We start from the raw sequence: 14,333 nt of genomic DNA, 5'->3' as shown, positions 1-14,333 counted from the left end.
CCACAGGAATCATCCCAACTAACAGATCCTGAACGGTTCACCCTGCCTTGCCTTGCCTTTCTCCTGCTCCTGCTTCTGACCAAAACCTGATGCTTCGCCTGTGTCCCTGCGTGGCAACGCATGCCCCCTTCTCTTGGGAAATGCAAGTAATCAAAATCTTCTTTCAATCGCACTGACATCTCCGTGCCACCACTCACCATCTCCACAACTTAAAATCCCGTGGGTACAAATTTTAGAACTCTACCATCATACAGGTTCCTTTACTCTTGGTCCCTTTCCTCCTTGCCCTCCGTTTTATGTTATACTGATCTCATACATTACACGTACATACATTTGAAATCCCACCAAACAATGTTATAAATTTTGCTTATAACCATTAACTCATTTTCCATATGAAGAACGTCTCTTAGCAATTCTTTTGGAGCAGGCAATAATTTCTCTTTAGTTTTTCTTCAGCTGGAATGCTGTATGATGCTTTACTTCACTTTCATTCTTCAAGGATAATTTCACTGGATAGAGAATTCTCAGTTAACAGTTCTTTTATTGGGCCACTTTTCAGCCTCCATGGTTTCTGATGAGAAATCTGTACTCATTCTAATTGTTGTTCCCCTAGAGGCTTTCAGGATTTTTAATTTGTCTTCAGTTTTCAGAAGTGTGGTTATGACGCATCTGGGTGTGGAATTCTTTGAGTTTATTCTGTGTGTGTTCACTGAGCTTCTTGAATCATGATACTTACACCTTCGACAAATTTGGGAAGTCTCCAGCCATTATTTTTCACCACACTTGCTCCTCCACTCCCGTTCAGATTAGATGGCTTCTAGTGTCCTATCCTCAAGTTCAAGGACTCTTTTCTGTGTCATCAACACTTTAAAATCGAGCCCATATAGTGAGTTTTTATTTAGCTTATTGTGTTTTTAAGTTCTAACCTTTCCATTTGGTTCTTCTCTTTGTATCTTCTATTTCTCTGCCGCAGCTTTCTGTTTTTCTATGAGTTTCAGAGCACTTGCAATCGCCTGCCTGCTGTGGAATTTTTATAATAGATGCTGTAAAGTTTTTGTCAGCTAATTCACCATCTGTGCCCTCTTGGTATTGGTGTCTGCTGTCTTTTGTCATCAGAGGTGATATTTTCCTGATTCTTCATATGCCAGGTATTTTGTATTATATCTATTTTTTAATATTATGAGGCTCTGGGTCTTGTTTAAACCCTATAAGGAATGTTGACACTTTTGACCTAGATTCAGGCTACAAGGTGCAACCAGCTGATTGGAGGAAAAGGGCTCTAGAAGCATTCTCCCAGTAAAGGAGGCTCAGTGAATACCTAACATAAAGGAACATTTGTAAAATACGAGGGGTGTGTTTAAAGCAAATTTCACAACTACATGAAAACAGGGCAGATAAAAATTCCAGGAAAAATTAAAAGCTGTACCAGAAAGAGAACATAATGTAAAACAATATGTGGCTTTGCAGTGAGTAGTATTTACATAAGTCACAATTATATTAACCCTGTTCCTTGCTTTAACTAAAAAGAATATATCAGTCTTCGTCCATTCAGCCCACCATAACAAATACCACAGACTGGGTGACTTATAAACAACGGAAACTTATTTCTCACAGTTTTGGAGGCTGAAGTCCAAGATGAGGGTGCAGCGTGCTCAGGTGAGGGCCCGTTTCCAGGCTGCAGACTTCCTGCGTCCTGACTTGGTGGAAGAGGCAAAGCAGGTCTGTCGGCCCTCGTGACCTCATCGCCTCCCAGAGGCCCCGCCTCCTAACGCCATCACACTGGGCATTAGGATTTCAACATAGGAATTTTGAGGGGACACAAATATTCAGACCATAGCAACTGGGAAAACGGGGGTAGTTTCCACTCATTTATCTTACAGTGAATAATGCTTAAATTTGATAAGAAATAGCAGTATAGTATTTATAGTTACTTAGGTAACCATCAGAACAAACAGTTAAAAACAGTAAAAACTAGTTGCCTCTAGGAAATTGGGGGGCAGAAGCAAGGAACTATTAGAAAATATCAGAGGTACTTGATTTTTTATCTTAACTACGTGCACATATTATTTTCATATACTCCCTACTTCGTAGCTTTAATAAAAAATTAAAAAGTAGACGCATAACATGGTGTGAAGCTGTATCAAAGATGGGACGGCCCTAATTGTAAGTTTTGCTTGATTCTTGTTTGCGATAAGGAATCAGCAGTTATGAAATACTGTGAGTGACTCATCTTTGAAACAAACTTTTTCTATTATTTGTTACTCCTCTGATTAGTTTAATGGAAGAATATTCCATAAGAGCTGCCCCCAAACGATTGTATCTGTAACTAATTAACTAGGATTTAGGGTGTTCCCAACCCGATACAACCAAGAGAAAATGTACAATTAAACTAGATGCTGAGACAGATAACTGCAAAAATGAGTGAACAACCCTGAGTTCAGTGTTTGAAAATAGACTTTATTTTTAGAAAGTTTTAGGTTTCATGGCAAAATTAAGCAGAAGGTATAGAGATTTCCCACATGCAATTTTAAAGTGACAATCACAAAAGTCCCTATGCTTTTATCAACATTCGTCAATTTTACACATTTGAACCTACAGAAAATACGTAACTCTAAAATTGTCCATCTGATGTGTTATTTGCAAAGAAATCAATTTACTTTTCAGAGCTTATACAAGCTTTTCACAGCAAGTGATATTCTCTGAGATACATGCAGATACTATTTAATTATCATCTTTCAGAGAAAGAATCCAGTTCAGGCTGGATCCTCAGAGACGCGCACAGCTCAGGAGAGCCCCTGCCTGAGTGTCAGCGCTAGGAAGATGGGCAGAGAGGCGCCCAATACAAGCTGACACTGCTCCTCAGATAACTAAAACTATTACTGCAGGACTCACTGCAGACTTTTGAGGAAGTTATGCTAATAGCACACAAAACTGTGTGCGTGTACGCATGCACCCCCAAAAGAAATAGGCAATTATCCCTTGAGAATCAAACTCAATTTTTTGTTAATAATTTACTCTTCAGAATTACTAAGTAGCAAGAATTGATTTTTATACCTCCATTCAGAAGTGAACAACCAAGTATACAGGTATACATTATAAATTACCTTCTAGGAGTCGTTTGGCCATCAGTAGTACTGATAAGAAAGATTCTGTGGCTCCAAATAGCTGTCATTTGCATTTGGCTGTATCTGCTACCTGAGCACTGGAATGTCAGTCAAAAACCATCTACCTATCCTGTAATATTCATATTGTTACTTTATTCAGGCTTTTAAGAAAAAAAGGAAGGCGACATATACTAGGTACAATAACTTCCCTTTCATATGGCAAAATGAATGCCTATCAGTGTACCTTCTAAAACCTCAGCTCTTCTCAACTTGTAACGTTTCACAAATCCAGAGAGCACAGCGAAAACCAGCAAGGACCCAAGTGGTCGTCCCAGACTCTGCAGGACTGACCTGGGCAAAGGATTGTCAGCAGCACCGTTCACCACCTACTAGCTCTTATGGGAACACGTGAGGGGCTTTGCCAGCTTGTCTCCCAGGTCAGATGTGGTTTGAAGCAGCCGATTAAAAGCGTAGAAGCAAAAGCATAGGGCGTTACCTGCAAAGCACCCGACAGCACAGGTTCAAAAACAGACTTAAGGAAGACATAAAGGCTAAAAACCACAGCGACTCGCGATAAGCTGTCCTGAGTGCAGCTCTAACACACGCTGGCAGCTGCCAGGAGCATAACCGTGCCCTGGCACACTCTCACAGAAGATACCCCGGTGGCGCGCACGTCAGTGAGCAAGGGGAAAGCACCAGGCAGGAGCTCTCAGTGCCGCCCGGAGAGACCTCTGCAGTGGCTCCCACCGGCCGTTCTCAGTCGCAGCCACACTGCAGTTCTCTACAGAAGAGCTCGTCCAGTTAGCAGACTCTTCATAAATGGTGCTCTATGTTATCTCTGAGAAAAGAACGGAGGGTTGGTATGATTTCCAGACACTGCCACATGACTCCTACAGAATATGTAGGAATTAGAAGCACCACATAAGCCTTAGAAAAATCAAACTTTTAAACATCAGTCTACAAATCGATAACAGGTATGTTTTAGGTTTCTAGCTGGCCGTCTATATTAATAACACTGCTATACATTTAATAAGAACCAGATCAGCCTTTTTTCCAATGCACTTCTAACATTTGCTTTCTTTTCCATCTTTCTTCTCAGTCTCATTTCTGAAATGTCTACCAAGTTCGTCCCAGGAGAGGCGTGTCCTAAGTGCCCCACAGGAAGGACCTCCGGGCCCGCTGGCTGAGTGGGCTTCTGGAGACAGGACCAGGGGCCACGCTCAGTACCTCCCCGACTCCACACCACCACACTCCCACATTTCTGAAATCCTACAGCTTCCACAGCGACCTGCACTCCCGGACGCTGATTCTTCACGTCCACCCAAACACTGCCCGCAGGCCTGCAACTTCATTCCTGCCTCTCCTCTCACTCTTAATAAAAGACGGGGTTTTATCAGAGTCCAGAGGCCAACATATGCGCATCTCTCCGACTGCCCGTTTTCACCTACAAATTCTACCTTTCGGAATTCCTTCTTCCTTCTGTTTCAAAGCCATAGTTCTTTTCCCAGGCCTTGCTTCACCACTGCCTTTTTAGCCACCCTGTCCCTCTGTTCACGAACCTGCGTGGGCTTCCCGATCCCACAGAACACTCCCTGCAGCCCCACTGCCTGTGCACAGGGCTACTCCATCTGTCTTTTCATCGTCACTTTTTGAAACGGCAGCCCAAACTCCATTTATTTCAGTCGACCCCCTGAAACCACTTTCCTGAAAGACAGCGAATGCCAAACCGAGGCCCCTCCCCTTCCCTGCCCTCTCCTACGCGAGCCCTACACCACCGACCAGCTTCTCTCCGCGACAGTGCTTTCCTCTCCACAGAGCTCCCACTAGCTGTCTGTGACTTCCCTTCTTTCTGACTACTCCCCAAGTCCTTTGCTGCCCTTTACTACTGCACCTTAAATGTAGACTCCCCCCAGGGTTCTGTGCTGGACCTGCCCCTCAATTATACTCCCACACTCTTCCAACTCCCACCCGAATTTTCACTTCTCTAGTCTTTCGTCCTGGTAGGTTGCAGACCCCGGGCACTTCTACAAGAGCCTCAAACTTTTAACGGTCTGGACCAGAGCTGAGCTCTCCTTTAGTCCACCTTCGATCTAAGTTCCTTTCAACGTGACAGTCACCTCGATTCAAAGCTTTCTTTCCTTCTCTTCGTAGTGCGATCCTTCACCAATCTTGTTCCACATAAACACTGGAACCACCTCTAACCTTCTTTCTGCTGCCAGCCTTGTCAGTCCCACCTCACTCCCTTGGAACAGTATGAAAGTTATGTCTGAAAGCACACCCATTTATTTCACTTCCTTCCTAGACCTTTCCACAGCTGCTCACTGCGCAGGCCCACACTCCAGTCCTCTGTCTGTGGTCTGGACTCCAGCAGGCTTCTTATTTTTGCTGCCTAAGCTAACCTTTCCTTCCTTCCACTCTTATTCAGAAACACATTCCAAGAATGGGGGAGGGCTTCGTGGTGGGGGAGACATGTTGATCTGTTTTCTACACACAGTAGTATCTTATTATTTAAACGACAGTACTTAATACAACTTTACTAGACAGCGTGGGGACTGGCCTTAGTCATTTAACGGTGGTTCTCAACCAGGGGTGATTTTGTTCTTGGGGGTACTGGCAATGTCAGGAGACACTTCTGGTTGTCATGACGGAGGGGGTGTTCCCGGCACCTCAGGGCTAGGGACCGTGGATTCTATGTGTACAGCCCCCACAATAAAGTATCCTCTGACCAAAATGTCAGCGGTGCCACTGCGGGGACACCCTAACCCAATCAATAAATGCCTAACAAATCCACATCAAAACAGGAATTAGAAGACTGGGAACACTGGCTGTATTCCAGTCAAGTATCAATGGTGTGGATATCACTTTAAGGGAGAAAGTGGCCCAAATGACCAAAAAAGGATGTGTGTTCTATTTTAATAATCTGCATACAGTTAAGAAAAATGATCACCTACTTCTAAGTGAGGCAAGAGGCGGGCCTTTGATTGTAATGGAGCATCTCTTCGGCCCACCCAAAGATGAATTCTCTGGGAAATTAACCTTTGTTAATTATTTATAACCATTCACTGTTGCTTAGGGCCTGGACTGTGATGCTACATGTTAAAATGTCGATTTTCGTCCACCCAAGATGCCCATTATGTCTGGTAGAAAAGATGTCCCCAAAGGTTATGGTTTCACTGTTCTGTGAGATATTAGCCAATCTGTACCTAATCAAGCAATTTTATCCCACCGCTCTTTTTTTCAGTGCTGATAAAAACTCACCCTCAAAGTCTGCTGGCATTTTCTAGAAACATGGTGATACCGCTTCCTTCTTTCCTGATGGGAACAGACCCAATGGCTGGAACTGCGGTAGTTACTCTGTGACCATTGGAGGGAAAGACCAAGAGAACTGTGGAGACCTTCACCCTGACAGCTCCTAACCCCACTCAACTTGGGATTGTTTAGCTTTAGACTTTTTACTAAGTGAAAGGAAACGAAACTCCTAGCCTGTACAGCCCGGCTTCTGTTACGGTCGGTAAATCCATTCCCTAACTGATAAAGACGCACTGTCTGCACTAGCCTACGCAGTATAACAAAGTAGTAATTCCATTATCTTAATTTTTAAAAACGTCAGGATTAATAATGAAATATATTGTGTAGGTTCAAAAACGGGTAAGGATCCCAGGTGACTGGCAGACAGTTTCAATCAAAAGATGCCATAATCACAACTGACTTTCATGCAGAAAAGTCAGATGTAAATTCACACAGCTCTTATTCATCAGCTAATATGATTAATTCCATCAGCACTAAGGCCGAACAAAACCTCGAAAGTTGAAAGGAACCTCTTAAAATAACAATTAAAATAATTGTTTCTTTAAACAAAAGGATTTTCTTGCTGTTTCCATGACATAACTTATTTTTGAAAAACCAGTTCTTTAATTACTGTAAGGATTCCCCCCACCATAATTGTTTTTGAAATGTAAGACCACTAACTATACAATTACATTAATTTAGTAAAAAGCCAACGCAGAACAAGCTATCGTGGATTTAATTAACACCCCGAAACACTAGCTGTACAGAGAGGGAAGAGGAAACGAGTCATGAGCAATCGCTTTACCCTGCTCCCCATACTCAGTGTGAGTACGCCTTATTTCAACATTCTGGTAGAACCCCAAAATATTAACCATAAAAAGAAACGGAACAAACCACTGTTTCTTAAGATGATTTTCACAACGGTAATGAGTTAAAATATATCATTCTAGGAAATGCAAAAAGGCCACCAACCTCCTTTCTGGTAAAATCCAAACAAAAACTCTGCGCCCCAACCCAGCATTACATCTACGAATTATTTCCTCCATGAACAAGTAAGTCCACCGTTCAAGAGTTCATGACACCAGGTACCCAGTTCTAACACAAAAGGAAACGAAACAACACCGCGTGCCACTTTAATCCTCTGCAGTCAATGCAGTAACAGGCCGCTTCCACCGCAACTGCATTTCTTTATACCCTTATCCTTCTCTTCCTCTAAAACACAGGAGTCAAAACTCAAAGTTGGATCAAGGACAATCACCCTCTCTTCCCCTTTTTCTGTTCCTCACAAATTAAAAGTGGACTGGACGGTAGTTCCCTTGGCACAGCTTATCAGGTGTACTGGACGGCACTGTTTAAGGCTGATCAGTCCTCCAAGCTCCTCTCCGGAGAAGTTCTCCAGACTGGTGCTCTGGGTAGGTCACTGGCTGTGCCTCACGGCCACCATCTGAGCGGCAGTTGTGGTTAGCAAAGTCAGCACCCTACGTTCATGGCGAAAGCCTGCAAGCAGCCGGCCACGCCATTTACCTCCAATTCCCCGGGAGGGAGCTGGGTGACCTCAGCACAGCAGGACTTCCAGATGGCTCACACTTCCATCTCCTCCCCTCCTTACCTCTTTAAGACGAAAGGAAGACTTCCACGTCACGCAGGACCACTGAGGCACCACCCGTGGCCCTCAGAATCGTCCTGAATCCCCCACATCCAAGATTCTGATCTCTGAAGTTCCGCTCCAGCTCCAACGCTAGCCTCCTCCAGGACTGACTGCACGTGGCCCGCCTGCGCGATTCCCCGAGTCTCGGAGGCACGCGGTTCATTACGCGCCTTCTGCCTCTCCGGCGGCCTCCTCTCCAGTACAAGAAGGTAAGTCTCGTGTATTTTTGGACTGTCCTAGCCCAGGTAAGACCGCCCATTCAGGACAGCCCCTGGTTCCCTTCTGTCTTGCTCACTGGCACCTTAGGTCCCTTCAGTTCTCATGTGGATTTCACCAACGCCGAGTGGGGGAAATCATTACCTACTCGAGAATTTCTGGATCAAGCACTATAAATTCATGCCCTCTAACGTTTCCTGGCCCTTCCGTCAGTCCCAGTCCTTTTCCAAAGCAGCTCCTCCGCACCTTTCCTAACAGCCCGTCTTCAGGCTCTCACCCCGCCTTGCTCGGCGTGACTGGCACCCTACTTTACTGAGACAGCACTGCAGGCCATTAGGCCTTCAACTGCCCTCTTCTCCAAATAGAAAACAAAACAAAACAAAAACAAACAAAACACGTATCTTCACTCATCTGGTCTCCTACTATCTAAAGTAGAGGTTCTAAAAAGGCAATCCACAAGTGGAATCTGTCCACTGAGATTTTTCTTTAGTATCCATGGTTTTTTTCTTTTTTAATAGAATATGTATACTTAAAAAAGAACATATTAGAAAGGGGGTTATCACTTTGCGAGAGGTGTAACTATTACACTGCTTTATACACCTGAAACTAAAAAAAAAACCAGAAAGCAAACAGGAAAAAAAATAACGTGAAACTTTTATTCAGATATAATTCACAGCACTCATGGTTTTTAAAACATAAATGAATTGCCTCTTAAGAAAAAACAGATTGCACACTGTGAAATCCAGACTCCTGGCTTCTCTCGGACCATGAGAAGATCAGACATCACTGGCGTGTACCGTGTACCTGGCTATACTAAGCATGGGCATGTGCCCTCCCATAGGGCGCCAGCACCTTATTTCACCAGTTGCTTCCCACCAACTAGCCACTTCCCTACGCTGGTCTCCCCACCTGGTCCCGGGAGCATGTGACTTTGCGGCTCCTTGATCTAAAGGAAGAGTTCCAACTCTTCTCACTCCCCAGGCCTGAGCTCTCTGCAGCCTCATTGCTCCCACCACTACCTAACTTCCAGGAGCCCAGCCAGCCCTGCAGTTGCCGTCAGGTCTCTGAGAAGGAGGCACCATCTAGCCAGCACCTCCACTTCCCTCTGAAATTCAATCTACAACCTCCTCTGGCTCCAGGTCCCTCCAGCCCCTCTGGACAATGCTCTTCTGGTTTCCCTCTCACTTCCAGACACTGCCTCTCTGGCCCTTGTAGTAATGTCACATTGCTATGAAAGTTCCTAAATACTTACCCCCAACTTACCATGTTTCCCCGAAAATAAGACCTAGCCAGACCATCAGCTCTAATGCGTCTTTTGCAGCAAAAATTAATATACGACCCGGTCTTATTTTAATATAAAACCGGGTCTTGTGTCTTATATTAAGACCGGGTTTTACATAATATAAGACCCGGTCTTATTTTAATACAATGTAAGACTGGGTCTGACATTAATTTTTGCTCCAAAAGACGCGTTAGAGCTGATGGTGCGGCTAGGTCTTATTTCCGGGACAACATGGTACATCACTACAAACCAGCAATGGCCCACACTGAGTACCCAAGCCACGAGGTTTAAACACGGACAATGGGGGCATTTCTTAGAAACATACACCTGACAGCATCACTTCTGTCTTACAGTCCTGTCCGGACTCTCCACTGTCTGCTTGGAAAATCCATGCTTTTCAGCAGGCTCCACATGCCCCATGACCTGGCCCCCACCATTTCCTCCCGTCTCCCACACTGGAGGAATCTGTGATAAAACGGCACTATTTCATATCGCTGTGATTTTGCACTTGCACTTCCTTCCCTGTGGAAAGCTCAGTCCTCCCTTAGCACCCAGGTGGGCAGAACCCTGTCTGTCCTGTTACTGTAACACCTTGCACATACTTCAGCTGCTACATGTATTACACGGTACTGTCTGTTTCCAAGTTGGTCTCCCCACCAGGCGGTGGGTTCCTTGAGGTCAAGACACAAGTTACTGTACACCTTGGCACCTAAGTTTTCTTTAAATGTTTGCTAACTGGCGCCACCAACCAAAAGTAAACAACATATCTACCATACTTTCTGACACCAGGCGGAAACCTTTCCCCCAACTCCTACCTCCAAACCCCAGGGAAAACCCTGCCGCCCCACCCAGGTCTAGCTCTAACTTAGAACAATGTCCCTGCCTCGGTTGGGTCTTCCTGCCTCCAAATACAGTTGTAGACAAATTCTCCCCCATCCAAACCCCCACTGACTCCCTATACTGAACAAGGCGCAATGGCCTTGGCCTGGCATTTGGATCCGGGGAGGCTTCATCTCAAGACACCCCCCCTTCTGGCTTCCAGGCCTTTGCTGACAACCACCTCAGGCTGGGAATCTTCCTGGTTCTTCAAAGCCCCGCTCAAGGGCTGCTTCCTCCAATAAATTTCCCCCCTGACAAAAGTGGTAACTCTTCCAGAGTGCCTTTTTATCATACAGTCTCTTGGGGCAGCAGCCCTTTCCACCAGGAGCCCATCTCACCTCTCTCTAGCCAACGGAACCCTAACAACTGACCTCCACGTTCTCCTCTACTCTAGCACTAGCTGAAAGGTAGTGAACTAACATTGTAAAGGCAGGAAAATAAAGTAAACAACTCGATGGGACCCAGAACAGTTGCTCACAGGTTATTTTAATCAGTGTCAACCAATTAAACAATTCTTCACCCTAAATCTTCCTTCCTCCAAACCCTCTTCCTTCCACAGCTTAACTTAAAATATTGGAGAGGTTGAAGTTTGCTTTCCTGTTGTTAATTTTTAAAATCACGTTAATGTCGTTCTCTTCCTCCAAAGAATGTAAAAGAAAATCCAAAATGAATGAACAAAACAGGAAAAGCCCTTGAGTGTGGCATTCAACTCTTACCCACGAGTCTCAAGGAAAACAAGAAAAAATAATTTCTTACATGTGGGAGGGTTGGATTACGAGTAACACATCATAAAGATAACCGGGCAGGTGACACATACTTCCAAGATTCTGTAAGACACACCTTTTCCAATTAGTTTACGCTAAACTGTGTGGCAGGGACAGGCAAGAAAACTGGAGTTGGGAGGGTCTGGCAAGACTAGGCAGGGCCCTTGTGTTCAGCAAAAGAAGCACTTTCCGCGCTTTGGGGCGAGTTTTGAATAAAGCTGAACTGGGAGCAGGCAGAGTGCACAGGAAGTGAAACCAGGCAGACTCCAGCTGAGGTTTACACTGAGAGCAGATCAAGCAGAGAACTGGGAAAAGAAGGTGGGGTTGGATTCGTAAATTTTGTAAATCACGTGAGGAGTTTAGAGTGAATGAGACAGACAACAGGAACCCCCAGTGGGAGAATGACTTTCTGTGAGAGGATTAGTCTAATGCAAGTAGTACCAGGAGGGAGGGGGGGGATGGAGAAGTCAACCAAGCAAGGGAGGGACACACCCCAAGGATGAAGGGCTTATTGCCGCCAAGGTAATGGAGGAGAGGAACGAATGCAGGTGAAGACTTTTGTAAGGAATAGGACTCAGTCAAGTGAAATGTTTTAGCCCTGGTGCGGGAGGGAAGGAATTGTGAAGCTGGGGAGAAGAACAGGAGGGGACTGGAAAGAAGTTAGAGTCTAAAAAATTAAGGACAGGAAAGCACAGTTGATTCACCACCTACAATGTTTTAAGTTAAGCTGTGGAGAAGAGTCATAGGGTTAAGTGTCCTAGCTCCTCTAAACATGTTAAAAGCGAGCATCCAGGCTTTTTCAAACAGGATTCCTCCCGCTTCCCCCAGAGGGTCCGTCATGTGGGAGACAGGTAGCAAGAAGGGCTGTGGAAACAACTTCTCTAGGTCTGAATCCTGGCTCCCACGCGTACTTGTGGGGAAAACCGAGAGAAACCTGGATTCCTTCGAGGGTGGGGGGAGGGTGTGCATTGTGTTGCTGATTTCTGGCCCGGGGAGGGAGGGGAGTAGCTGATGGGCCCAGTAGGTGTGAATCTAAATTGCTGATCCAGATAGAAGGTGAGTCACCTCACCTCCTCGAGAGTTTCAGTTTCCCCAGCTGGTAACTTAAAGAGAGAAAGAGACAGAGGAGGAGAATCAAATCTACCTCCTCGGATTTTTTTAGGGGCTGCATTCGATAATCCTTCGGAAGTCTTCAGCATAACGTCTGCGGCGCTACAACCACGAAATACACGTTAGTTGTACAGAACATCATACAAGAAGCGACGCTATTTTTAACTGTTATTAGACAGCCCAGCTCTCGATACGCCGAGTACTGTACGGTTTTGTCAGACTCTCAAAGGGGACGGAAATCCCCCAGAGGCTCAGAAGCCGGCAGCGGGGGCCTGGGAAGGGCACGGCGGCTGCGGGGCTGGCCCGAGGCCGCGCGGGCCCCGCCACCAGGCCCTGCGCTCCACCCCGGGGGCGGGGAAGGTGCCGACCACGGGCGGCGATCGCGGCGCGCGCCCTCCGGCCGCCGGCTCTGCGCTCGCACACATCACCCACTCGAGTCCTCGGGGCACCCCCGAGGGAGGGGCTTTCGTCAGCGCCCCTTCACAGACGGGGAAACTGAGGCGCGCCCGATCGCACCGCTAGCCCAAGGTCACATGGCTCGCGAGCTGAGGACGCAGGTCCGCGGGCTCCGGAGGCTGCGCGCTGGGCCCCGCGCTTCGCGGCGTCCCCGCACGAAGGCCCGGCCGGGAGGGGGTGGGGGCGCGCGGGGACGGCGGCCCGGCCGGGCGGGCAGGCGCGGGGGCGGCGGCGGACTCACCTTGGCGCTGTGCACCGCCTCCTGCGCCCCGCGGAGCTGCAGCCAGATGCGCGCGGGCAGCGGCTCCTCGGCCCCGAGCGCGCCGAGCACCGCCAGGCTCACGCCGAACAGGCCCTCGATGCGGCCGCGGCTCCGCTCCAGCAGCGCCGCCTTCTCGGCGGGCGCCGTGAACTCGTCCAGCACCGCCCGGGCCGCCATGGCGGGCGCGGCCTCCCGCGGCGGCGCCGGGGGCCGGCGGCGGCGACGCCCCCTCAGCGTGCGGCCGCCGTGCCCGCGTCCGTCCGGCGGCGTCGGCCCTCCGGGCCCCTCGCCCCGCCCGCGCCCGCCCGCCGCCCGCCGCCCGCAGGCCGCGCTACTCCATCCCGCCCCGGCCGCCGCGGCTGGGCTACTGCGGGCGCACAGCCCCGCCGCCCCTTCACCGCCGTCGCCGCGGGCCGAGCCGCGTCACCGCGCACGCGCGCCGCCCGCGCCGTCACTGAGGGTCGCCGCCCCCGGGGGAGGGGCGCGGGCGGAGGCGACGGGAGGTGACGTCACTCCGCTTGCCATGTTTGTTGAGGGCAACGCGATGGCTGGGGAGAGGGGCTTGCGCGGCCTTCTTTGGTGAGGGCGCAGCGCTTCCGAAAGACCTGTTGTTGGGGCGTCAGTTTCTGGGTTTGCAGATGGGGAAGTTGAGGCACGGAGCCAGAAGGCGGGACTGACCCAGGGTCACACAAGGGACTTGGCTTCCCTGCCGAAATCTTGAAGGCCGAACTAGGGCTCCAGCGATAGTTACCCAGCTTCTCATTAATTGATGGGCAGATGGTCCCTCCCTCCCTCGCGCCCGCTCTCCTTTCCTTCTTTCTCTCTCCCCCTACCCATCCCCCTCTCCCTTTCGTCTTTCCTTTCCCTTGTTTTTTTCCCCCACTAAAAATGGTAATTTTAAGGAAAAAATGGCAATAATGAGTATTGAGAATTGAAAAGCAAAGAAATGATTAAGAAAAGTTGGGGAATGTGATTTCTTCCGGGAGGGGAGGAGGGGCATGTGTTATAGGAGAGGTACAAAAAGTGGAGAATTAGGGGCTCATCCACGATTTCACTGTAGGGCTTGGGCAAATAGACCCTAACTCCTTTCCAGGTCTGTTTTCCCATCTGTGAAACCAGGGGTTGCACTCAGGTATCGCTAACATGCTTTGAGTCCATGAAAACAGATTGTGGAAGATAAAGTGTTGGTTTCCTTGCTCTGGGCTAAATGTGGCTATAGTAGATAGTTAGGGACCATCGGAATACTACTCAACTTCTCTGTGTTTTAATTACTCATCTGTAAAATGTGCTTAGCAGTTGTACTTCCTAGTGTTGTGATATTGAA

The 14,333-nt window shown here is 47.8% G+C and overlaps 1 protein-coding gene across 2 annotated transcripts in view; it reads right to left on the bottom strand.

The window, feature by feature from the left end:
* The window catches only part of N4BP1 (NEDD4 binding protein 1), a 39,474-nt gene extending 26,099 nt beyond the window's left edge, over nt 1-13,375 (bottom strand). The window contains exon 1 of one of the 2 annotated variants that reach the window (XM_074314944.1): nt 12,989-13,375. In XM_074314944.1, coding sequence (XP_074171045.1) covers nt 12,989-13,186 — 198 coding nt within the window. In that variant the 5' untranslated portion in view covers nt 13,187-13,375. The remainder of the gene's footprint in view (nt 1-12,988) is intronic. The other variant, XM_074314945.1, reaches the window with a different exon arrangement.
* Nucleotides 13,376-14,333: the final 958 nt, after the last annotated feature.

This window comes from Rhinolophus sinicus, linkage group LG11 (genome assembly GCF_036562045.2).
Source record: "Rhinolophus sinicus isolate RSC01 linkage group LG11, ASM3656204v1, whole genome shotgun sequence".
Lineage (NCBI taxonomy): Eukaryota > Metazoa > Chordata > Mammalia > Chiroptera > Rhinolophidae > Rhinolophus > Rhinolophus sinicus.
The sequence above is the reverse complement of the archived record's forward strand: the minus strand, read 5'-3'. Positions and strand labels throughout refer to the sequence as shown.